The sequence below is a fragment of the Ostrinia nubilalis genome, chromosome 4 (assembly GCF_963855985.1).
Source record: "Ostrinia nubilalis chromosome 4, ilOstNubi1.1, whole genome shotgun sequence".
NCBI classification, from domain to species: domain Eukaryota; kingdom Metazoa; phylum Arthropoda; class Insecta; order Lepidoptera; family Crambidae; genus Ostrinia; species Ostrinia nubilalis.
In genome coordinates this window covers 10335554-10361566 of record NC_087091.1, presented here as the reverse complement: position 1 = coordinate 10361566, position 26013 = coordinate 10335554, and the positions used below count along the sequence as shown (strand labels likewise).

The following is a 26013-nucleotide window of genomic DNA, read 5'->3' as shown; positions in this document are numbered from 1 at the left end:
CACATCCTGACGTTTTCAATATTTATAGTGAGTACCGAATAACCACCTCCCTAATTTCACAATTGCGATGTCGTAAAATCTATGAAATAAGTAAACAGATGCATTACCTCGGTCCGTATATGTCAACTAGGCATGCGACGTAATAGCTGTCAACAAATCTAACGGATTTCCATTTGTTCGGCACCTAGGTACTCGTGGCCTTAGTGCTCTAATGTTTGCATCCACTACAGTAACAACTAGCTGCGCGCCTACGTTGCTGCAGGAATGTTTGAAGATAATATTGGAGATGCTACAATATTTAAATGACGTTGAAAAAATATCTACTGCATAATTTTGATTGGCCTTTTTTATCTTCGGTGCCTATCAGGTTCTTGTATTACAATATTCAGAATCTTCCCATGTGAGCTTAGGTATTGCTCTCCTCATTACATTGATATTGCTTACTTTCGTATAAGAAGAAAGAAAGAAAAAATGTTTCTTCAGTAGTGGCTATTATAATCTAAAACTGATAATTAATCTACAGAAAGTTCAATAATGGATCTAATAGCCTACACACAGTTCTAAGATCCTTCAAGTTTATTGCCAGCAATAAAATGTGTTTCCTAATTATAGTCCGAAGAAATAAAGTAAATAATATCCATCAACTTTTTGTCATCATCACAAAATCACAAGGTAGACTTTTAATTAAGGCCTTACCAATTAACCTTCACACAAATAACGGACAAAGTAACTGGCTAACTTATAAGTATGGCGCTTCTGCTTAAGAACACCACTCGCTTGTAAGGGAACCTCATCAACTCAATAATTTTATTGAATTTATTCAGAATTTTTATATTTACCCAAAAGTACACACTTGTTAAAGAAAGTTACATGTTGTTTGGTTATCAAGTGGTTAAATGAGTCTTGTCTTGTCAAATTCTGCATAATACCATAATACTACTAAAGTTTAACTACGTATCTACTTACACATTAAATCATACACAACAGCCATAGAAGAGAAGAAGAACTAAATTGTTTAAAATAACGGGGATGTAGGTAAACACACCATTAGCTACACTACATTATGAGACTCTAGAGGTGAACTTCACCTCTAGAGTCTCATAATGTACTCACTCTAGAGGTGAACTTCACCTGTAGAGTTCACGACGGAACAATTTCTTCGGAAACACGCGAGAAACGAATAGAGCCGGCCAATGTCTAAGTTACAATTAAATGTTACTTGTCGACTTTGAATGAAAGTGTAAACAAATTAATTACATTAATTCCTTATATTGCCTTACTAAGCTTTACTGAAAATTCAGGTGCAAAAACAAGTATTCTTCAAAAATAAGTTTACTATGCTGCTCAATGACGCAATGACGTGCCTTATAAAGTCTAAAACAGTGTTTGCCCATTTTCAGCGTTACTAATGACTCCTAATTTAACTAAACTGTCAAAAGTCGCGGTGATTCGGGTAGCCCTAGTGATGCTCTACCTCCTTGCTCCGGCTTGACTATACTTTTGGGACACCCTGTATACATATATTTTTATGATCAAAAAAGTGGAATGCAAAAAGTGAAAAGATAAATGATTGTCTTTACTATAGAAAAAAACGCATTCAAAATTACATCAAAACCCGTTTCATATGTCTCATTGAATCACGTCACAATCTATTGTTGAATTCCCTGAAGTCATCAAGCTCTGTGACTTTTAAGTATTACTTCCAAGAAACGGCTGAGCGGAGCTTACATCATGAGGATATTTTGGTCGAAACGGAACCTATTTTTCAAAAGACAAAAAATGGCTTTATAAAGTTTCGTATTTCAAAAGAATAATTAAAGACATGAATATTATTTTGATTTTAAGATAAGTCCTTAATTACAGAAGTAGATATAGGACTTTACGATAAGCGCCAATACAATTTTATTGATTGCGACACTCCATTAAATTGAATGGGCATTGCATTTCTGTGAAGTGAATATTCATAGATATTACACGGCTATTTCTGGAAACGCTTGCATCAATCCGATTATAATGTATGTTTAAAGCTAAAATAAATAAAAATAATACATTTCCACTGAAAACCGTTTTCCTCTTCGAACTCTAGAAGGGATGACATCGTTGCTATTATGAATAGCAACCTCCCTTCAATAGTTTCCTCCAACTCTTAACATATCGAACTCTATATTACTGCTGCTTTTCTTTTGTCAGTTAGGCTGAGTTGCACCACCTAACTTTGACGGTAATTTTACTGGTAACCGATATTTTTCTTATGGTATTGGGGGGGTGAAATTTTGCACAATATACTATCTTTACATAAAGTATCGTTTGGCCACAGTTTCGAACTTCAGGCTTTGGGGGCACTTTTTCCAAGACTATCCTGCTACGCCCTTTAAAGTAAGACGGTGCAACCCAGCCTTATCCAATTTCAATGTGCAATTAGAAAACCTATTGTGACTACGTAGCTACGTGCCGTGTACTTACCTACCTCATAATAATAAACGTCGTAGTTGATACATTATTCGTAGCACAATATAGGTGTTATTAATTTAATCTTCTTGCTACGGACGCACACTACATAAATAGAGCTAAGTATTTAGACGAAATAATGTTCGCTGTCTTATCCAATCTAACTCATGTAATACCTTTTTTGTAATACTTGCTTTTTAACGAAGACTAGCTATGAAATGCATTTTATAATTTAGTACTTTTATTAGTATTAATTTAGTACAAAGTGATTTGTACAAACTTTATTCGTTACGAGTAGTACAGAAACCAAATTCCATTGAATGTGTGTAAATAACGGAAACGCTTTAAGCTAAGTAATAAGATGCACATACTGCAACAACTCACACTATGGAAGTAACTGATATGGCACGAATAAGTTACGAACTTTCATACAAATGAACTTGTCCACCTTGATGATTTTATTGGAGAAACCGATTTTTTTCACGATTTCGAAATTTCTCTTACTCTGTTATGCATTTGGTTAAGTAGCTTTAAGGACTGCTCCTTTTGATTTAAAATCCTACATTTTTTGTACTTTACCAGTGTATTATTCTAATCGCATTCGCATATTCTTGCGATTTGTTACGATTTATGCGAAATGCGAATGATAGCGCCGATTTGTATAAAATAATATGTTCATATAAGTTGTTACATTTGAGAAGACAGTCAAACATAGAATATCCACTGCTTGCAGGCAGTTTTCTTTTACTCCCAGTCTGTGACCTGCGTCCAGGTAGCTAAAATACAGCATGAAACTGCATCTTAATCAGATCATCGCTCCGACGTGTTATTGGATTTTACTTTAAGTTCTCTGTTAAAGCCTTGTATAATTTATCATACATTATAACTAATTCAAATAATATTTTTGTGTATGTAAGTTCGTTGTTTTTTGTTAATCTTAAAATACTTAAATTGTTATTAACTCTGTTTTCGATTCGATTTGTGTTGGTTGTCTCTTACCTGTTATTATTAGTCAATCTTAGAGCCAAAGCACACGATGCGTTGCGACGGCTCAGCGAAGCATCGCAGGAGCAGTGTCTCTGAGTCGTCTTACTTAGAAATATCTGTGGCGGGGCAATCGAGCGATGCGGCGCCGCGTCGCGCGATACGCCGAAATCTACGCGGTGCGGCGCCGCAACGCATCGTGTGCTTTGGCTCTTAGGTGTATGCCTTGACTTAGTAATTAAACATCGAAAGTATTCGTTTTCAATCGAATATGATTCGGTGTTTGCCCAAAATATCTTTGAAATGACTAAATGGATACAGTCAAAGGTCAATGCTGGTTTTGTCATCATCTCGAACATTCATGATCTACAATGGTTATATTTTTTTGAGATTGAAACCGAACTCTATTTGAGGCTTAAGACTTAACTTGAAACTTCAGTAAAGAATTTCACTAACTTTTTATTCAATATAAGTATTAGATTTCTTTGACATATCATACATTTATGTGAGCTTCCAACTCGTTTGGATTACACGCCGCTCAACCGCGTCGCCATATTCACGTGTTCATTAGCATTTGAACTCCGATCGAGGCATACTCTTACAGCCTCAACAAGATAAATGAACAGTGACTGCTGCTCGTTTTCCTCATATGTTATCTGTGACACAATCACACTCGGTATCAACATCGGCCTGAACCGCCTACATTGTGTAGACTTCGATCTGCCCGTACTACGAACATTATGCAATTTAATAGACATCTATGAATAGGTATTCAGACAACAAAGGATTTCTCTTATATCTGTTATGTAAATCTCCTCGGAGGCTACTTCACTCAACAGATGTCTAAGCAAATTTGGGTAATGCTGCATTAAATTTTATTTGTTGGGAGTGGCACATGGCTGTGTGCTATTACAATTGATGAAGTCATTTGATATTTAATCAAATTGCATGTACTCATGCTCAGTACCAGACAGCATATAAAATTAGCTTAAAAGTATGACCAATATTGTTTTTCACACCTCTACAATAAAATATTCAACGTATAATAAACTTTGTCTTAGTCAGGCCAACATGATGCGCAATTTAATTTATTTTCAAGGCTGAACGAAAACAAACAAAACTACCGACTGTTTGTAAATGAATTATTCAACAGAATATGTTTTTCAAATAAAATGATGTTAAAGTTCTACACCGCCTTTGATCTTGGTCAACTGGTTAACAAACATGTAAGAATGTTTTAAGTACCAATAAATTAAAAAATATTATTGTGTTTTCAACTGAAAGTATGGATTTCCCCTTGGCTATATCAATACAGTCAAAATAAAAATATTGTACACTTTCTCTAGCACTATGATTAACCTGAAAATTTCTGAAGGTACTAAGCAGTAATATGAAATCTAAGTATTTGTTCTTTCAATTTCTTTTCAATCTTAATAGTAAAAACAAAGAAAGAAATCTTATGTTAGGATTAGCATCTCATGGACCGTTTGTATGTGGAACCTACGTTCGTCGTTCATATTGCATTTTGTTCTATGTCAAAAATTACAAGTTTACAGGAGATTAAAAAAACAGCGTACGGGAAAAAATATTTTAAGACACCAAAATGTTTTTTAACTAATGTTTCCTAAGCAGTTTGTTATTTTTAATATGAATATAAAAGTCTTCATAAATAATTTATATTTTGTTAGATTTTTTTTTGAATTTTTTGTCATTGAACAAATTGCAATATGAACGACGGTATACAAATTTCACAATCGCCATCAAGCCATCAGCACACCATTGATTAATTAATACTAATCAACGAGAATATGATATAATCCGCAACTGGTAACGCAACTGTTGTACCGATACAAAAGGCGATTGCGATCCGAAATCCGTTGGCAATAGACAAGAAGTAGACAATCATTATTGAATTATCGCCATTTATTTCTCATATGCGTAAATGAGGTGCGCGAGGTTTATGTGGCCGCGCGACCTTGACACGCCGGGGGAAAGTGGACCGACCGGTCGTTGGGCAACCGGGGTCGACCCCCGCACTCCATCTGCTTCGAGATTCGGAGACTCCTGCGCATGTCGGCGCATCAGTGTTACCAGATTGCTGTTCACGAATGCAGGATACAGAATAAGGCTGAGTTGCACCACCTAACTTTGACCGTACTTTAACAATAACCGGTTTTTTTATAGAGTTTGACGTTTGTCAATGTTAAAGTAAAAGCATTTCCAAACTGTCAATCATTGTTCATTTTACTAAGCCTTTCTCTTAGAAAGAATCATAAGCTGTAGGTATATTGGTAACTTATTACATCTGAATTGAGAAATGAGGTGTAACAAGCTACGCAAATATGTTAGAGCTTTTTTGCACGAAGCTGCTGAGCTTTACCGTCTCACGGAACTGATAATACCTTTACAGAGAAGTTTAAAAGTTTGATAAAAACCAATGACATCATTGACAGTAAAACTATCTAAAATAATAAAAGTATTTCTAATATTTTTTCAACCTTATCGTAACGATGACTTCATACTCCATATCTGAATTATGACTCTGAATCTTCATTAAAATCTCAACAAGGTTTTATTTCAAATTAGATGAAGTCACTATTCGATTGCTAAATCAAAGCCGCTTATGTCATGACATGATTATTTAATTGTACCTATGTTTCATTGATATCAACTTCTTCAACAATTTTGAAATAACCAAAAACAAATTAATAAATGCCAACTCCTAATTCAGAACTTTATGATTGCATTTCTTGAAACTCGATGTAGATTTAAGAAATCTTTGTTACTTGATGCGGAAAATGTGGTTACCCTATTCTGGGCAAAGGTTCAATTAACTTTGACATGTGAACTTGCAATTGCTAATCATTAACCGATCACAGTTAGATAAGTAATTGATGTACACATTTATCACACTGTAATAGTAAGATATAATTGTATAGTACATCACATGGAATGTACATTTTTATTGCAGAATCATCCAGTAAAACTACATAAAGATGCGTGTGTTAGGTTTGATGTACTGTCATCCATACGTACGGTCAGGGTCAAGTTGGTTAACTTAAACGCTAGGTTTTGCAAACCTGCGTACATTAAAGAAAGATTAAATTCGAATAATAAATAATATATGTATGATAATCAAGGATACCTTTTATTTTATATCACACATTACATTAACAATAACAATACAATTAAAAATATTTCACAACTCTTATTCTAAGGGATAACATGATATTTTTTTATTTTTTCGTTTAACACAAACATTCTAATTTGCTATTTATACATTTATTCTTTGAGCCTCTTTACTTTGTTTGTTCTTCATTGACTAAGCATTATAGATCTATTGGTGGTAATATTGAATGCCGAAGTTCTTGGGGCTAGGTTCATTGCGTTCGTTGGGGGGTGGCAGAGTGGCGAGGTACTCCAGAGCCTTCTGAATCGCTGGTGGGGTGGGGGGAGGAGTGGGCAGATGAGCGCCTTGTGGTTGGAATCCATTTTCATCAGCTAAGTATTGAAGCTGAATCACCTGTGTCAAAATTAAAATTAAAATAAATCAGGAATTTGTATTATAAATCACAAGATCTAGTAACTTGAATCAAATTGTGAATAAGTACCTAATATCTAAACTTAGATAAAGATGTTGCCGATATGATATATGAAATGAAAAAGCTCTCAGGCGTTACCTACATAGACAACTTTTCTATTGCCGTTAAAATAAATGTAGAATTTATCTTTGTATTGGTTTAAGTAAACAAATTAATACCTGGCCGTCAGGGGCGGTGTACTGATATTGTCCTTGGGCAGTTTGAACTTCCTGGTCAGGCACTCCTTGGTTCTTAACATACCCTTGCTCTTCGGCTGCTATTCCATTGCCAGTTTCATAGCTAAAAACAAAAAGAACGATGTTCACCAACTAAATAAAAAAATCTATGACATTTTATTTATTAACAGAGATTTAGATTGTATAAAATTTTTATTCATTCGATAAATTCAAATAAAAATAGTAACATATGCTCCTCATCAAATACTAATGTTTCACTTTGCTAACAGCGGCTTTGCTGTGAAAAAACAAAACGGAATTCCATCTGTAGTAGAGATTAGAATTAGAAAAATATTGATCTCAGTGGAATTTAACACCAATATTACATCGTTTCTTTGTTCTAAGAAGTCGTTAGTCTTTGAAAACTTACTATTAATTAATGTAGAGCTTTTATTTTGAAATTAGTTTCGGACTTAATTCTATAAGTTCTAATTTACTCAATCCATAAACCTACTTACTTATTTTTTTATGTATTTACTTATAATACTTACTCGTATTTTAGAACTCAAAAAACTCAATTTATTTTACCATATAAAAATGTTACTATTTACCAACATGTAGAAATTATTCATTTTGATTAAGTAATTGTTTCTTCCTGTCGTAAATGTTGATTCGTGAGGTATAAAAATAAGTTACACTCACAAGTGACATACTGAAAAGGCTGTTATTAAACTAAAACAAGGTATGTATAGTACATAAATAATTCTCCTCTACATAAGGTGACTACAATACAAATCTATTTGCGTAGTCCCGCAGTGAACTATACCTAAGGCCAATTTCACACGGGTCGATTTTAGACAAGACAAGACGTATCACATTCATAATTTCTAGTTGACATGACAAGTAACTAAAATAAGCTGTGATTATGGTAATATAATTAATATCTGCAAGGGTTTTAGTTTTTTGATTTTCATTTATCATAGAAACTACAAAAGAGTGGCTCTTGCTTCCAAGATTTGTTTTCGGTCTCTCTTTAAACCTAGGCGTCCCAACCTCACATGAAATTGAGATGAAACCCTGACAAAATCAAAGAAAGTCAAGTAGCTTACCTCCATTTATATGATCCATCAGGGTTGATGACCTGCTCCTGTCTGATGATGGGGATGGGTTCAGTGGTGTACTGCTGCTGCTGCTGCTGCGACTGGTATGGCTGGAAACTGCTGACGTCACCTCTCGCTACACCCACCAGCGCAAGAACTGCCAACTGAAAACAAATAAGTAGGTAAGTAAAATTAGACTATTCGTTAAATTAATAAATAAATTGGAGATCACGATAAACACACTTGATGCTAAACTTACTAGAAACCTCATCTTGACTGAACTGCAGTTACAATAATAAGCTTACGAAAGCAGACTATGGTATGATGCACTTCGAATTCACCCCTGGTATTTATACGAAAATTTTTGTTGCAATTACGCATCGCTGCAGATTCCGTGAGTATTTTATGAGATGTACGCGACACGAGACAGTGTGGGGAGTCCCTTATTGAGCCTTAACATTGTACACAGAAACCGTTTGTAATGAAATACTGCAACAAACGAAACAAGACCTTAGGCTTCATTCGTAAGCGTGCAAATCCAAAACGCAAATAATCAAAATCCGACAAAAATCCATATTTCTGTGTCTGCGTAAGTTGTGTTATATACGACACTCTAAAAATGTCTGGAAATGACATTCCTCCAACATGATGTCTAGGTTAAGGGAAAACAACGAATATTTCGTCAGATCTTGATTTCACCGGCGACTTGTTGAGTTTAATAAAGAATAGTGTTTAATATACACATTTGTACTGTTCTGAAATCAATGAACATAAGATTAATAGCTTTTGTTTAAAAGGAGAAAGTTTTCAATTATCCATTTGCATACACGGTGCATAGTACTCGTACTTTCCATAAAGTTCATTTTGACAAAGATTTTTTTTAATTTATGTATTTATTCATTATAATAAGTAATGTTAATAAAATTACAATCAATGCATTCCATCTAAATAAATGTAATTTTGCATTGATTTTGCGTCTGCAAAATTAGTTATGGCATAAATAAAATTGTAAAAAAAATAGAGCTTACTGAAGTGTGGATTTTCAAAACAATTCAAGAGACAAAAAAAAGAGGCTTGAGCTTGAAGCCTGAACTCCATAAACTCACTAAATTATTACCCTCCATTTTGCAGTAGGGTATTACAGAAGTCAATTTGTGAATAAAACACGATTTTAAAGTCGAACGCGTCATAAAATGATGAGGGAGGATTACTGATATCGTTGGGTCAAGTGCATCACATGCATGCGAAAAGCGACTCTCTGTCTAGCGGTTGAAGGTGGTTAGTACTCTGATTAGGGACTATTGTACAAGGCTAAAATGTATAGTATTAGATTTAGTACTTAGTTATCTTTTAATATTGCGTAGTCTTTCAGCTTGGAAACAGCGGACTCTATAGATTCACAGTCGATACTTTTATAGATATTACTTTCGTGAAAGGATACATTTTTAGCTACTTCCAATATTCTATTTCTAGCTAGTAAAAATAACAAATACTCAAACTTGGTGCATAAACAGAAAGCTTCCAATGGATCCACAAACCAGTTACAAGCGTACGTGTGTGACATACTTCAACAAGGTTTTTTATATTATTGAAATTACATCATCGCCTCAGTACACATTAGCAACGTCTTACATTTTATTATTGTGTTGGAACAAGTCTGTCTGATTGATGATTTTTATTTTATTGTAAGTACAGAAATTAAAGTTTTTTTTTATCCACAACGAGGAAGCTTAAATCTCCCTCCAGATTTCATAAAATATCAAATAAAATTAAAAAATCAGGACTCATTGGAACCCACCAGAAAACCCTCCCTTTGAGCTGGCTGTAGGCGATAAATCTATTTCCTAGTTTATTGCTCTTATTAAGCAATAGAATCGACATCACCCAGTTAACTGCAGAGGGGGGTAGGAATTTTACATTGCTCTAAAGATTTTTATGGAAACCCCAAATGACGTCACGCCTAAACATTGTTGACAAAGCTCGGAAAAATACCAGCCTCAAGCTGAGGTTAAGCATAAAAATACTGTTAAAAATAATTATAATTGCGTGCTGTTGTGGGATAGCATTTCATTATCCTGATCAGTAACTGGGAGTCTAAGGAGAGTTATGTGCTCAGAAGTTGTCTAACGGGAGTAATGTGCTCTTAAGTTGACTGTCCCTTCTAGAGAAAATGATCAAGGGGTCTGCTACCGTTTCCAAGTCGTTTTCCCAGGTTATGTATAAAATAACGAGTACAGGAGTAAAGTTATACAGGAGTAATGAAGTACCCATAAAAAGTTATCTCAACGTAGAACCTCCCCTTAATGAATGATTAAGAACTGGTTTTGGTGTATCGACACAGAGTTCAATTAAAATACATTTAAATATAAACTGTCAGCGCCAGAGTCGTCTCACAGTATATATTTTAACACTAGCGGCCGCCCGCGACTTCGTACGCGTGGATCCCGTTTTACCCCCTTCATCTATCTTACGCGGTTTAGATTTTTTCATACAAATGTTTTTCCCCGCTAACTCCCGTTCCCGTTGGAATTTCGCAATATCCTGTTGTAACTAAGCTTTATGTTTACTAAGATACCTGCATGTCAAATTTCAAGAGTCTAACTTAAGCGGTTTAGATTTTTTCATACAAATATTTTTTCCCGCTAACTCCCGTTCCCGTGGGAATTTTGCAATATTCTGTTAACTAAGCTTTAAGTTTACTAACATACCTGCATGCCAAATTTCAAGCGTCCAACTTAAGCGGTTTAGATTTTTCACACAAAAGGATTTTCCCGCTAATTCCCGTTCCCGTGGGAATTCCTAAGTATACTATAACCTGCCCAGGAGTGTGAAGAATAATTGTACCAAGTTTCGTTAAAATCCGTCAAGTAGTTTTTGTTTCTATAAGGAACATACAGACAGACAGACAGACAGACAGACGGACAGACAGACAGACAGACAAAAATTTTACTGATTGCATTTTTGGCATCAGTATCGATCACTAATCACCCCCTAATAGTTATTTTGAAAATATATTTCATGTACAGAATTGACCTCTCTACAGATTTATTATAAGTATAGATAAAGCCGTACATTATGTATCCCAGACCTTTAATTAACACCCCTTATGAAACCGCTTTTGTATTAAGTTTTTCTGTCGACTAATTTACGTGCGTGAAACTTAATTCTTTATTACCATTAATAACTTGTTATTGACATGCGACTACGAAGAACATCGCACGGCATTGTCCGATTCGAAAAGTTTATGAAACCTATAATTTATAGTAGCGGACACGATTTGTAAAGGACCTGGTTGATTTTAAAGCATTAATATGCTTTTTGATTTCACGGAGTATGGAATTGATTTCGTGGTTCGGAATTCGTCAGTTTGAATCATAGTATGCACTTTTATTAATGTCTGTATTCGTTGAATAATGATTTCCACTTTTTTTACTTCAGTACCTAAATAAGATATTAAGTTTTTGTTTAAAAACGGATTACACTTATAAATATGTAGTTACCTACACAAAATTTGTATTTTTGGAAAACATTAATCGTTGTTGTTTTTAAATAAATCAATCAATCTTAAATATACGGACATCATAATAAAGGTCATCTCATCAACCAAATTCATATTGTATCAAATTGTAGACGAGCGAGTACGCCATATGAGTGCTACAAACAATCAAGCTACGAGTAACTCGTAACGTGTCTCTTCGTTTACATCGACACAAAATATCGGCACCGTAGTTAAGAAGCTCGCTTTATATGCAAAACGCGATAATTATAATGTATGGGGATGCGCTTGAGCAATCTTTAATACGTCTACGTAATTTACGTCTCTACTGTCCACGATTATAATCTGACAATATCAATCAACAGATTTCATATTCGTAGTAGTGATTAATTTTTATAGTAAATGAAATTGTAAAATTTTATTTTATTTTTTATTTTCATTTTATTTGGGCACTACACAGCACAATATTATTTAATTCATCAGTTTTTAATTATGCCTTAAGCCTAGGCGCAGACCATCGATTTTTCGTCGGCCGATAGTTTAATCGAGCAGTTGATCAGTATGGGCATGTATGGAAGAGCGCACATTACACCGATTTGATTTGGCCGATTCTTCATACAAATTAAAATCGGGCCCAACTATCGGCCAACTAAAAATCGGTGGTCTGCGCCTAGTATAAAACTTTATTAAATGTGTTTGATAAATATGAATTGAGAAAAGATAAGTAAAACCATGTCTATGCTAATAAAACATCGATTTACATAATTGATACCAATTTAATGTAAATTAACACAATTGAGTAATACTATCTATTTTACATGCATTTGTATTTACAAAGGGTTGTTTTGCTTATTCTTTTTTCGCTTCTTCTTTAGCCGCTTCGTTGAGCGGTATGGCGGGGCGGAAGGGGTTGTATCTGTTATAGTTAGGGTTGTATCTGCCGTCGTACTGTTGTCGCGCGTCGTAGGGGTACCGAGGGTCGTAGGGGTAGCGAGGGTCGTAGGGGCGGTTGAAAGCGCCGAAGCGGTTGTTGTAGTAGGGGTTGTTGTATCTGTTATATTCTGGGTCGTAGATGCTCCTATTTCTCGCGTCGGCGAACGCTGGGAGAGGGGGTAGGGCTTTGCCGTCAGCGGGGATATGCACTCCTGATGGACGGAAACCTGGAGAAGGGTTGCTAATGTTAATATTATAATATCTATACAGTGTGAGTCACGTTAAAGTGTAAATATGAAAATAGATAAAACTAGACCTATATTTATCGACAAAAAAGAGGTCAAAATTTTTTTGAGATTTTTTTAAAAAAATTTATAGAATTTTTTTTCTTCCAATTACTTATTGTAAAGAAAACGTAACAACTTTTAAACTAAGCGGTATATCATGATAAAATAAAAACAGTAATAATGCTAAATAACAGGCAATACTGAAAAAATACATAAAGTACCCAGAAAATGCCAAAAAATAATAAAAAATGAGACTTTTTGAAAAAAATCTGCTTAAAAATTCGTATTTTTTTGGTCATTTGATAAATTTCTCAAAAAAATGCCCTATAACCGGTAGTTTTTATTACTTTGTATTATTTTTTATCGTATTGTCTTTGTAAAACCAAAAATTTCATGTCTCTATCCCTATCACAACATTTTCTATGATCGTTTGAACAAAGGCCTGCCACAACATTATTCTCCGCTACAGGTAAAGACAATTTGAATTTTAACTAAAATGCTTATTTTACTTCGAAATCTTTTGTTTTTATTTGAAATCTAACTTGTCTTTATCAAAATTACTAATCTAGAGCTATTTTCAGTTTCGTTGTTAACGAAGCGTTGAATGGCGCGCCCGGAGAGGCTTAGTTCAAACGATCATTGCAAACGTTGTGATAGAGATAGAGACATGCGATTTTTGGTTTTACGAAGGTAATACAATAGAAAATAATACAAAGTAATAAAAACCACCGGTTATAGGGGCATTTTTTGAAAATATTATCAAATAACCAAAAAAACACGAATTTTTAAGCAGATTTTTTTCAAAACTTATCATTTTTTATTATTTGTTGGCCTTTTTTGTGTATATTATGTATTTTTTTAGTATCGCCTGTTATTTAGCATTATTACTGTTTTTATTTTATCAGGATATACCGCTTAGTTTAAAAGTTATTACGTTTTCTTTACAATAAGTAATTAGAAGAAAAAAAAATCAATAAAATTTTTTAAAAAATCTCAAAAATTTTTTGACCTCTTTTTTGTCGATAAAAATAGGTCTAGTTTCATCTATTTTCATATGTACACTTTAACGTGACTCACACTGTATTTATAAAAGCGAAAGGACACTGATTGACTGATTGACGAAACTACAAGTGCTAGGAGTCGCAAATTTTGCATGGGTCCTTTTAGATGCTCACTAAGACGGGGATTTTGCAAAATTCAACCCCTAAGGGTGTAAAACGGGGATTGCAAATTGCCACGCGTATGAAGTTTCGGGCGGCCGCTAGTTTCTACACAAAATACAGATGACACCATATCAAGTATCAACCATTAGTTGCACTATGTACAATATTTTAACCAAAACATCTTTACTGTTTAGAGTCATTAATTCTGGCTAGTAAAAGTATTTACAACAAACACAAAATATGCAACCGTATCAACAGCCTACTCCTTTCGTGCTATTTTGAAGTTAGTTGAAAAAATAGTGAACTTTTCTTCTACGCGGCCTCTACTTTATACAAAAGGCTGTGTCTTTATGACTTTCTAAACATAAAGCTTAAAGTTTGCATACGTATTCTTACCATTTTCATCAGCTACGTAGGTCACCTGGATCGGGGTGCCTTCAGGGGAAATGTATGCGTAGCTTCCTTGAACGACCTGAAACAACAATTTAGTATTTTTCAAATCTTTTTGCATGATTATCTGGGGGCACGGCAGTGCCCCCACCAAGTCGAGCAAAAAAGCGGCACGGCCGTACCATCCTTTTCTCGAAGCAATTCAGGCCATTTTCGACCGCCTGTAACTTCGTTGTGGATAAAACTAGAAGGCTGAATTTTCATTAGCTATGCAGGCATTGTAAAGACACGGTATATTTAAAATTTCATTCAATTTGAACCAGTAGTTTAAGAATTATAACGGGTCAAAGTTACTTAATTTTGTCACTCACTGACTGACTCACCGATCATCAAAATTCTAAGGCACTTCTAGCAGACCTAGAAGCTTCAAATTTGGAATATAAGTAGTGTTTGGTGTATGAATCAAGGAAAAACTAAAATATTTGGGGGCACGGTAGTGCAACCGCCAAGTCGAGTAAAATTTTTCAATTTCGGTCCAGTTTTCTAGATACATAACTGCTGTCTACAAAATACAAAAAGAAATGAGATTTGGGGGCACGGTAGTGCAACCGCCAAGTCGAGTAAAATTTTTCAATTTCGGTCCAGTTTTCTAGATACATAACTGCTGTCTACAAAATACAAAAAGAAATGAGATCCCATCAAAAACAATACTTGTCAAAAAAACCAAGTCTCGCAACTCAGTTGTTCTACGGTAAAAAGTTGTGAGATCCATGTAATACCAAGTCCAGGCCAGGAAATCTTTAACGTTTTAGATAAATATATTGACTTGGCCATCGCATGAAAACACGTGTAAATTAAATTATTTAGTGCGATGGCCAAGTCAATATATTTATCTAAAACGTTAAAGATTTCCTGGCCTGGACTTGGTATTACATGGATCTCACAACTTTTTACCGTAGAACAACTGAGTTGCGAGACTTGGTTTTTTTGACAAGTATTGTTTTTGATGGGATTATTCGTAAGATAAGAAGTCAGTAATAATAAATAAATTAAAATCTTACACACAGACAGCATTTATTGTACAGTCAGCGTCAAATAGTTCGTGACACCCAAAGTAGCCAAAAAGTACGCAACACGTCTTAGTTACAGTAGGAATTGGTTGGTTGTGTTGTCAACTTTTTGGCCTCTTGGTACTAAATTAATATAGCATTATCTTTCTCTCTTGTTAGGTTGAAACCTTAGGGCGAAACATAAATTGCGGATCATAATTTTAAATATTCATAATACAGGGTGGCCCTAGTTTAGGCTCCAGATCGCACACTCGGAGTAACAATTGTTATTTTTATTACTTTAATGTAGTACCAGAATGAGTGTGATAAAATAAACTATTTTATTATTACTATTCATACCTGAGTTCCCTGAGGCTCCCCGTTGTTATCAATGTACGCGTCTTTCAAGTATCCAGCTTCTTGCGCCTGCTTGCCGTCAGCAGTTGTGAAGCTAATGACATGGAAAGCAACATATTAAAGTATACAGAATAAAAAAGATGACCCAGAAAGATAATCTTTTGCGGACATTTCTGGTTTTATAAACTCATAATATAGTAATTAATTATGTCAAGAATACTATTGTTTTGTATGTGGAGATGTCATAATAATGCTTAATGGACCTCCGCACTAACTTGTTAGAGCATACTAACAAGTTTTGGTGGGATAATACTCATTGTTTGAATATTTTCAAGTCAAAATACATTATAATTATTTTACACACTTATTTAATTACTAAGGTGCAAAAAGTATCTTAGTCTTTAAATGAATGTGCTTTCAACTTCTCGTTTACACTAGCTCAAAATTCTCTAAATGAAAGATTTAATGAAATGTTTTATTCAGCGACACAAAACAATAAATAATATTGAGTACCTACATATTATATTTTTATCATACAAAATTATCTGCTTTTAGCATTCGACCCCTCATTTTTAATTGCCCAGAGCGTTATACTTTATAAGATGCACAGCATATTAAATAAAACTAGCAGTTAATAAAATAACAGAACATTATAAAGGCGCCAATAGATACATAATATGGTATACAAACTAAAATAAAAAATATATACTTAAATGACCAACCGAAAAATACAAGATCTAAAAACTGAAATAAAACCATAGGTACTACAATAAATAAGTGGAAATTATTTCCGCTGCCTTTCAGCTTTCACCAAGGATCTTTATTTAGTACTTTAAAGTTCAATCAAACTACCTAAGATAAAAAGAAATTCCAAAATAATATAAAACCTCCATACCTGAAAGAGTAAGATCCATCGGGGTTGTGTTCATTAGAATAAGTCAGGATGGGGATAGCTGGTCCAGCGGCGTTGTTATATTTGTACTGGTTGTAGTAAGGGTTTAGGGGGTTGTTGATGCCGCCTGGGAGGAAGGGGGTGGGGACTGGAAAGGGGGTGGAACCTAAAGGGGGGATGATGGCGGCCGCTGTAGGGGTGGGGTCAGCAGGCCGTGCCACGCTCAGCGCCATCCAACACGCCAATACGCAAAGTAATAAGCGGAGCATCTGTAATGAAGAATTTTTGTTATATTAAGGTACATTTATTGGTAGCTTCTTTAACTTTTTGTAAAGGCCCGTCAAAATAAGGTTTGTTGATATGTTAACCACAATTCTAAAGCACAACTACTCTGCTCGCAAAAAGCACAATGTTTTCTAAATAACTGAAAAAATTGAATTTCAGTTAGTCTGAAATTAATTAACTCTTCATGACTGGGGACAAAATTACATCTGAACTAAAGGAAGTTCTGATGTTATTTTCAAAATCAAAATTTCGAAAAAGTAGGTACTCGTGTCAATTAATCGATGTCTTATACCATATTGGACAATGGATGAAAAATAAAAAAGTATTTTTTATAAAGTAAACAATCCAGTACCATCTTATTTTTACGTCAGATATTTCTATAGGTATGACAAAAGTACCGAAACAAAGTTTAAAATAAAAAGTTAATCCAAAAATGAATTAAATTATTTCATTGTTTTGGTTTCAATTACGTTTTACCTACTATAAAATGATGTTAAACAAAAACTAATCATAGCCATATCTAATCACAAAAAGTAAGTGAATTATGATAGGAATTTGCATATTTTATAGATCTACATACAAAACAACTTAATCAAAATCACAATAACACATCTTAATTAGTATTTACAAAATAACTACGTAACTCTGAAACTCCATTGTTTAACGCCATAAACCTACTAACATTGTTTTAAATACTTTCCGTTCTTTTTTAATTGAGGGACATTTTGGTGACACAATAACAACTAATTCAAAATTAATTTAAAAAGTATAATAAAAATAAAAGCAGACCTAAAATCTGTAATAAATAAAAATAAAACAAAATTACTTTAAATAATGAATTTGGTTAAAATTATTACTCAAACTTTTGTCAATAAAGAACTTGATATTACTTAATAATTAATATGCATTATTTAGAAAAATGACACATTTCTCTCTAAATAAATTTTACAAATTTACTTATTTTTTTGTATTTATTTTTTTGTTTTCAATTCACTTTTTTCAAAAGCACTATTATTTCGCCAAAATATATTCTCGACACTGTTCTTGTTACCTTAATTTTCTAGTTCAGTCAAATCCGACTGCTCACGTTGTACCCAAACTGCTACTGTTGGCGTGAGATCCGAATATTCCATTTATAGGTAGCAGGGTTGCTTTGTGCCGATATTTTTTCGTTGTGCCATCGTTCAAACGTGAGCCTCATACACGTCCCTTCTACCCACCAGTGGTTATTAACCGAGTTGTACATCTCTTCAAGCTCGCTTAGCACGAACACAAGATGAGACTAAGACATTTAGCAATTTCGATCCCAAAATTGCTGTAAATGTTACAACTGGTACACAGTTTCACTCAATTATGTTGAAGAAATATCTACGGCACAGGTGGTCTTTATAGGTATGAGATTCCTTGCCGAAATTGTCGTAAATGTTACGGAGCATGCATTATCGACAAGTATCGCGATGAGCGCTTGTTACCGATAGTTCAATTTGCAATAGTTTTGTTTGTATACCTGATAACTAGAGGATGGTTATGGCAATGTAGAGCTTTAGAAACACGAGCATTTATGGTGCAAGATGCAGTTTAGGTTTGACCCACATACCTATTTCCAATATGGTTAATGACTTTACCGGCCACAAAAGACAACACATACCTACTGCTGTAAGTCTCATTTGAGTCACATTTATAAGATGTTTTACATGCGTATTTTTATTAATCTAAAAAAGACGACTAATTATTATTGATAGTTATAGTTACTAATTATGAACAAAACTTTACATCATATTTCAAATTGACAATAATAGCTGTGCAGTGTGATTTTTCTATGGATACCTACTGTTTTTCAGCTGAAAATAAGTGTAATAATTGTTAAACACGAAACTACTGTATAAAGGTTGTGGGAGGAGCCTGGATGCGGGCAGCGCAGGACCGTTAATTGTGGAAAACCTTGGGGGAGGCCTGTGTCCAGCAGTGGACGTCATTTAGCTTAAACGAACGAACGAACGAAACTACTGATAAATCCGGTTAAATAAATAATTATTGTTATAAAATATGGTTAAAATAAAATATTTTTAATCCATTAAATTTTGACCTTCCGTAAAATAACTAGAGCATTCAGAAGTCTTGATCATACAACAGATAAATCGATGGAATTTTAACGCTTGATTGTTATCAATATGCTCTACTTATTTGGAAATAATGTTATACCAAAAACAGTTAAAGTGACCAATATCGCCTATTAGCTATCAAGGAGGACAAAAGCTTTGTCTTTGATAGCCTCCACATCAAAACAACTGATTAACAATCTGAATAACAATTAGATCTCGCTGTTACATCTCTGTCATTATTACATACACATTGTGTTTTTAATAGGTAGCAAACTAGCTATGTATAACATTACTAATTATAATTGACTTTTTGCGGGCGGCTTAATTAAGTTACGGTATCAAAGAACGGGCAGATTGTGTATAGTATGTATTGTTTTTATCGGACCTGTAGGCATGCACTTCGTTATTTTAAATTAAGCTCTGGTAAAAATTAAAACAATGTCCATTGTCGGCGGTCTGTATAAATAACCATGGTTGCATAATGATAGTTACGATTAGACATAGTTGTAGCACATTATAGCGGAATATTTATTTAAATATTTATTTTATAAACAAATTATACCTCATTTAATTTGTGGTAGGTCATAAACCCCAAAAGTGGGTGGGATGGGTTGACATAAACAGGGACACAAAAGTGGGTTCATCGTAAAATAAACATTTGAAAAAACTGTCTAAACTACGAGATTTATATTACTGTAATACAAAATAACGAGGCCATAGACATATTTTTGCATACGCATTTACTACAGAATATTGCATACGCATAACAACAGAATTTATCGTTATTAGTGTAATTAAAGATGTAAGCAACTGCGTTCCAGATAGAACACATCAAAGCTTACAATAAATATAGTGTTGCCATTTTTTCCATTTCCTAAACCCACTAAATTTTAATCCTCATAAGACCATTGTAGTGTTTAATTAGTAGGGGAATGAGACATTTCAGTAATAAAAGGGAATATTAAGGCATTTTATAGTTACAACCTAAGTAAACATCGCGTTAGTGAAGTGTACAATGAAAAAATCTACAAATAAAATTAAAATTCAAGCTCCCAAACAATCTGCATTAGGTATTATAAATATGATCTGGCAACACCGAACCGGATGCTCATTCTGATTTACTGGGTAAAGTACTAAATTATGCACCTATTAATGGTTAACGAACCCTAAAATGCTCGCAAAATAATCATCACTGTAACACTTGTAACACAAATTCTTAGCCTTCTTAAAAAGTATACCTATTACATTTTATGCTCAGTTTTTTGCCATATGGAGGTACAGTCGTCAGCACATCAGATTATAAATTTTGATTTAAAATAGCACCTATTACGACCACAATAAGTGCTACATTAATTTGTTTAACGTGCCGCCAACCGTACCCATACTTCTATGCAAGCATTATGTATTATTATTACGCCAATATACGCAACGATCTAACATTGAAACTTTTAATTAAAACATCTTCTATTCCAATGCGTAAATGGCTTTCATAAACTTTTATGTAGTAAGTTACAGTTTTATTAAGCTATTTGAGTCTAAGTCATTGAATAAAACTACTCGTAAGATGTTAATAATACCCATCTCAGAAATTGCAGACTCGCAATTTTTTTGCCAAGAACTTTGTTAGATAACTCACATCATTAAACAAGCGATTTATCAAATGATCTCCATACGAAAGCTCTTCCTTGCAAGGTTACAAAAAGTAAAGTAGGTACAAGACACATTTTAAATTTTCTGCCATTTTATTGCTCAGGATCATTTTATTATTACAGCAATAAGACGGAATTTATGGACTAAGTTAGACAACAATCAGGTACACTTATGTTTCCTAAAGAATATGAGCGTGTCATCGAGGTAACTTAAAGTTATACTGAAAAGCTAAATAAATTGCAAAAAATATTACAGCTTCATTTATTACTTTTCTCCTAAAGTAGCGAGGGTAAATAGGCAAGTCCTCCATCTAGTAAATTAGAGAGGGTAGTGCTCCTGCAGTAGAGACTAAATGTTCTGTTTGTTGACGATGAATTTTCTTTCTTCCCGTCCTTAATTTAAAAATAATGGGAAGATGATCAAGTATAATACTGAATACAACCTTCATTAAAGATTATAAAGATCATCTGTTTATTATCATATGTTCATTAGCACTCATTAGTTTTTTGAAGTCCCATAATGATTATTAAAATATCATTTCGGCTTTGATTGAAACCTTATACCGGATCCGTTTTTTAATGAAAATCGATCATCATATTGATACAAATACAGCTTTAGCCTCTATAAATCATCGAAATATAATTTTCACATCCTTAATGAATTTTTAATATTTATATCTAAAAATTAATTATTATAACAGGCATTCAATATGATTATTTGTGATTTATTATTATTACTAATGGCATCATCGACTTCGTTAGGAGCCCGGCTGACAGATCACGAGTAGAGTATTGAGTAATGTGAATCTTTTTTTAATTAATTAGCATTGATATGATCTGCATAAAACATAAATCCATCTAAAATACTATGTAGCCAGTATTTATTAGTCAAGTCGGAAACAATAAAATATAATACACTATACTTATAAACAAGCCTTTAATTAAATCCTTGTATATTCTCCCACGAGCAGATGCTTTTTGTAATCTTCAATAATAAACGCAGTTTACATACTTTTTTGTGGCGTAAAATACGTATTTTTTAGAATTTAAGCTATGTACTCGTAATTTGATGGTAATGAATGAAGTCGTCCACCCCTCCCATTTCCGATTCCATATAACAGCACCGCGCGCTGGCATTCGTACCAGTTCCATCAACATTTGCATAACAGAAGCATTCGTAAACCCATAACATGCACAAACAATCTTGTGTTAATGCCAGCCTCTTGCCGCAGCTCGTTAGGACAATCGAGCTTAAAGCTCTTCGGGGAAAGACATAAGTTAGACTGTTATTATTAGTTTTAAAAATCTCTTAGCTTTACTTTTTCTCAATAGAAAATAAACATCGACACTCGTATGCATTAAAATAAGAGTAAAAGCGTAGTAATACATATCGCCGTTACACCTCGTAGTTTATTAATCAAAATATTTTTACCTTAGCTCTAAATTAATTTTAGATAGGTACTTTTTTTTATTTCGTTGCACCACCAATCAACTTTATAAAATCTTTTATAAATCTGTCAAAAAATGTATTTCTATAAATTACACCAGTACCTATCTACACGTAATTATAAATTTCATAGACCTAACTTAAAAAGCACTTCATTCAAGCCCTGAAAAGTGAATTACTCTTCAAATCAATCTTTGAAACTGAACTTTTAACTGAAGTATAAGTTTGGCACATTGACAGTTTCAGTATGGGGGACATAATGTCAAAATTATAAATAAGGTTACCTATTCTTCAGTTAAAAGATATCTGACAATTGAAAAATCAGCCCTAAGTAATTTGCGTTCACGAACTAGTGACATCATAGTTTGCCTTTGCCATCCAAAATCTATGGGATAGTCTTGTTTTGCCTGCTCTTCAGTATTATTCAGAACATAGGAGTTCGAAATTAAGTTAAGGTTCGACTTCCCTCTAGTGCAAAGCGGATGACAGGTAACAAAGGTTTATGTAAAAAAAAATACATAGTCTGAAATAGTACCTAATTACTTTTTACAAGTTTGATAGTCTCAAGGGTTTAGTAGGGTAAAATGCGCATTTAGTAAAGCTCTAAGCTGTTTAAGTCTGTGGTAATTACTAAGTACCTACCTACTTAAGCCCGATTGTGAAATCGTACGAAGCGCTTATATTCAAGCTTGTAAGTGGTCAAATACTGCAATTAATTCGTATTTTAATAATTGAGGTTAGATGCTTTCGAGCTTTTTTTTTTGTGTGATTAATTTTGTTATCTAGAAGTAAATACCTATTCCAAACATCAATACTTCCTAGTTTTATTATTTTAGCTACCTACGTTCTAATGATCTACATTAATTCTCAATTACAAGTAAATGTGTAATACTCTACACCTAAAGCTTATCATTTTTTTATGTCAATTTCTTGATGATAGAGTCCTTGATTGATTCTTTGATTGTTGTTTTAGAAGTTAGGTCTCCCAGTAAAAAGTTGGTTCATAATAATTATGGCCTTATTAAAAATTACTCAAGTATTTAAGTAATCTTGTGTGGTCCTATTTGTGAGTGAATTGGGAGTACCCAAAATCTATAAAAATAATGGCCAAAATACATAATTTTGAAGTCTATTGACATAATTATTCCAGATTACATACTCAACTATCTTGAGTATACTATCTGGGGGCACGGTAGTGCCTCCGCCTACCGTGTACCCGCGTATATTACCTACTCTATTATACCAAACCATAAAGATGGTAGCCACCATAACTAAACAAGTCCTTTACATCAATAATGCGGTTCTATGGGAGCTATTACATCTTCCTAAATGCCAAATTAATACTCTATTGAGTCATGATTATACTCGTACTTATTATGAACATTTATGGTTTGGAGATAATGGATGGTGTGATGAATAAAAGGAAAAGCAAACATTTTATTTATGCCGAACTTTTATTTTACGACATTCCGTAAAAATATAACAAAAACGTACAAATGTAAAAAAATATGGCAGTGTGCATCAAATAATAACGTGAAACAAGAGAGGCGTTTGATGCTTCGCCGTCCCGCGTTAATGGCAACAACTCTATTTACCTATGTTATATTTGTAATACAAACAACACGGTTGGTTTTGCTGGCGCAAACCGAGCAAACTCAAGCCGTGTTTGGTTTCGTCGAGTATCGGTTGGTCCATAGTCGTTGGTAGTTGTTTACTTGGGGATGGAGGGTCCTTCGGCGTGGAAGCCGGTCTCGTCGGCGTAGTACTGGACGGTCTCGGAGACGCCCTCCTTGTTGGTGTAGGAGTAGGATCCGCGGACAACAACGACGTCATGGGGCTTGTTCTCCTCATCGACGGCAGACTTCAATTCTCCCTTCTCTTGCCTGGAGGTACCATCTTCGGTTTCGAAGCTGTGGACAGAGAATTGATTAGCACATGTTTATAGAGGACACATATTTATCAGATCTTAATTATATATGATAATGTTAACCATATTCATACTACTTTACCTATCATAACTAACTTTGCATGCGTGATCTAGCTTTGCTATCTTCATGTCATAGTAGGAAAACCCTGGTTCAATATTTACGACAATTTTATGCTAGACGCGCGTCTTGTTTGTAAATGTCCGAATAATTTGAACGCCGGTTTTTTTATCCAAGTCAATTTCCCTTATTCTTTGGGCCGAAGTCATGTAGATTAATAAATTAATCTATGTAAGAATTAAAGTAGCTATTACAAAACCAAATTAATAATTTGAGAATATTAATAAGAATTTTCCTAAGTGGGTAGGAATGGCTTCAGAGCGATTTACCAATCCTTTCCCGGATTAGAACTCCTTACAGCATTTAACTGCTAGACTATCATAGTATAAAGTTGTTTAATTACCTGAATTGGTAACCGCCTTCGGGTTCCTGGTCGAACTCGCTGCGAAGGATCTTCACAGGCTCGCCCTGCACGGGGGTGGCGGGCGCGGCGGCGGCCACGGCCAGGATGGCGAGAGCGACGCAAACGATCTGCACAAACAACACTCCATTTAGTGAACAAACACACAATATCCTCTCATTATCCCAATAAAATTTTAATTGAATAATTTGCTAATATAATAAAAATCAGGAAACACCTACCAATTTCATTTTGGAATTTTTGGTTGGTTTCGGATGCTACCTGATGAGCGACTGATGCCTAAACGCTCGTGTCAAAATCTTTTATACATTTCTCCGGCAATCTATCGTAATGTCAGGCACGAACAAACATACGATGTCGATATTCCGGCTCCCCGGATTCGGTCATCGCGCATCACATGCGTACGCGCGGGTTCATACACGTCGCGCACGAGTCATCTTCCATGTGTGAGTGTATTATGTACCTACCTACTTTATCATAAGCACTTTGAAGGTTTTATTTGTGATTATTTATTTGTTCGTTTGTCGCAAAGCTCTGTCGTCGTAAGGTGAATTGGGCAATGGTGTCATTGGAAAAATCTTGTCACTAAAGTCATTGTCAAGTACTTACCTACATATTTCAATCAAAGACTCATGCGACTCTACAAAAATACCGACCCATTCAAGTAACATTACAGGTCCTACAGATAGATAGCTTTATGTGCAGTTGAAAGTAAATTGAAACTGAAGCCCGGATTGATAAATGAATAGATTCAAGCCAGGTCCTGGCTTGGTACGGGCCATATGATAGATTACCATGACAATGCCTATTACAAAAACTTAAAGATAACCTCTCTAGGATACTGGAGTCCACAATGTTTGGCAAATCAAATCATATTAATAAATAAGTACTCGAATAATATTGCAATTTGCAATAAGCTTTACCAGTGACCTTTGATAAGTAATAAGTTTGAACTTTAGATACCTACTTACAAACATATTTCTCTACATAGTAGGTATTCTTTTATATTTATTTGATAGGTCGTACATTTACCGCGATTTGCAAAAAGCGCTAAATAAGAGGAATGTATCGCCAATTTTGTAAATATTTTAATTATATTGATATCACTACCTTAGGTCGCTACCTCAGATCATAGAACTCTTTCTATGATCTGAGGTCGCTACATTTGGGGTCCCCTACGCGACGTAGGTTCGAAAAACGTAGTCGCGAACGACGCTGTTTTCACTGCCTTCGATTTGCCTGGGACTTTGATTTGCGTATTTGTCATA

The 26013-nt window shown here is 34.3% G+C and overlaps 2 protein-coding genes across 2 annotated transcripts; both read right to left on the bottom strand.

Moving 5' to 3' along the window:
* Positions 1–6561: 6561 nt before the first annotated feature.
* Positions 6562–18267, bottom strand: LOC135071368 (uncharacterized). Its single transcript, XM_063965158.1, has 8 exons — positions 18193–18267; positions 16860–17125; positions 15968–16058; positions 14565–14640; positions 12638–12945; positions 8299–8453; positions 7193–7313; positions 6562–6955 (listed from the first exon to the last, which is right to left on the bottom strand). Exons 2-8 carry the CDS (start codon positions 17123–17125, stop codon positions 6770–6772), a joined length of 1203 nt encoding a protein of 400 aa, XP_063821228.1. The 5' UTR covers positions 18193–18267; the 3' UTR covers positions 6562–6769.
* A 5507-nt stretch (positions 18268–23774) lies between these two features.
* Positions 23775–25076, bottom strand: LOC135071078 (larval cuticle protein 1-like). The gene is made up of 3 exons (XM_063964829.1): positions 24967–25076; positions 24728–24855; positions 23775–24249 (listed from the first exon to the last, which is right to left on the bottom strand). Exons 1-3 carry the CDS (start codon positions 24973–24975, stop codon positions 24051–24053), a joined length of 336 nt encoding a protein of 111 aa, XP_063820899.1. The 5' UTR covers positions 24976–25076; the 3' UTR covers positions 23775–24050.
* Positions 25077–26013: the final 937 nt, after the last annotated feature.

Excerpts from the sequence above, each read along its gene's own strand:
- LOC135071368 (XM_063965158.1), bottom strand. The coding sequence starts at position 17,125 with ATGCTCCGCTTATTACTTTGCGTATTGGCGTGTTGGATGGCGCTGAGC. Across the intron at positions 8,454-12,637 it reads AAGAAGAAGCGAAAAAAGAA|TTGGCAGTTCTTGCGCTGGT; the intron begins TAAGCAAAACAA and ends ATTTGTTTTCAG. Across the intron at positions 7,314-8,298 it reads GATGGATCATATAAATGGAG|CTATGAAACTGGCAATGGAA; the intron begins GTAAGCTACTTG and ends TTTTGTTTTTAG.
- LOC135071078 (XM_063964829.1), bottom strand. Across the intron at positions 24,250-24,727 it reads GAAGGCGGTTACCAATTCAG|CTTCGAAACCGAAGATGGTA; the intron begins GTAATTAAACAA and ends CTCTGTCCACAG.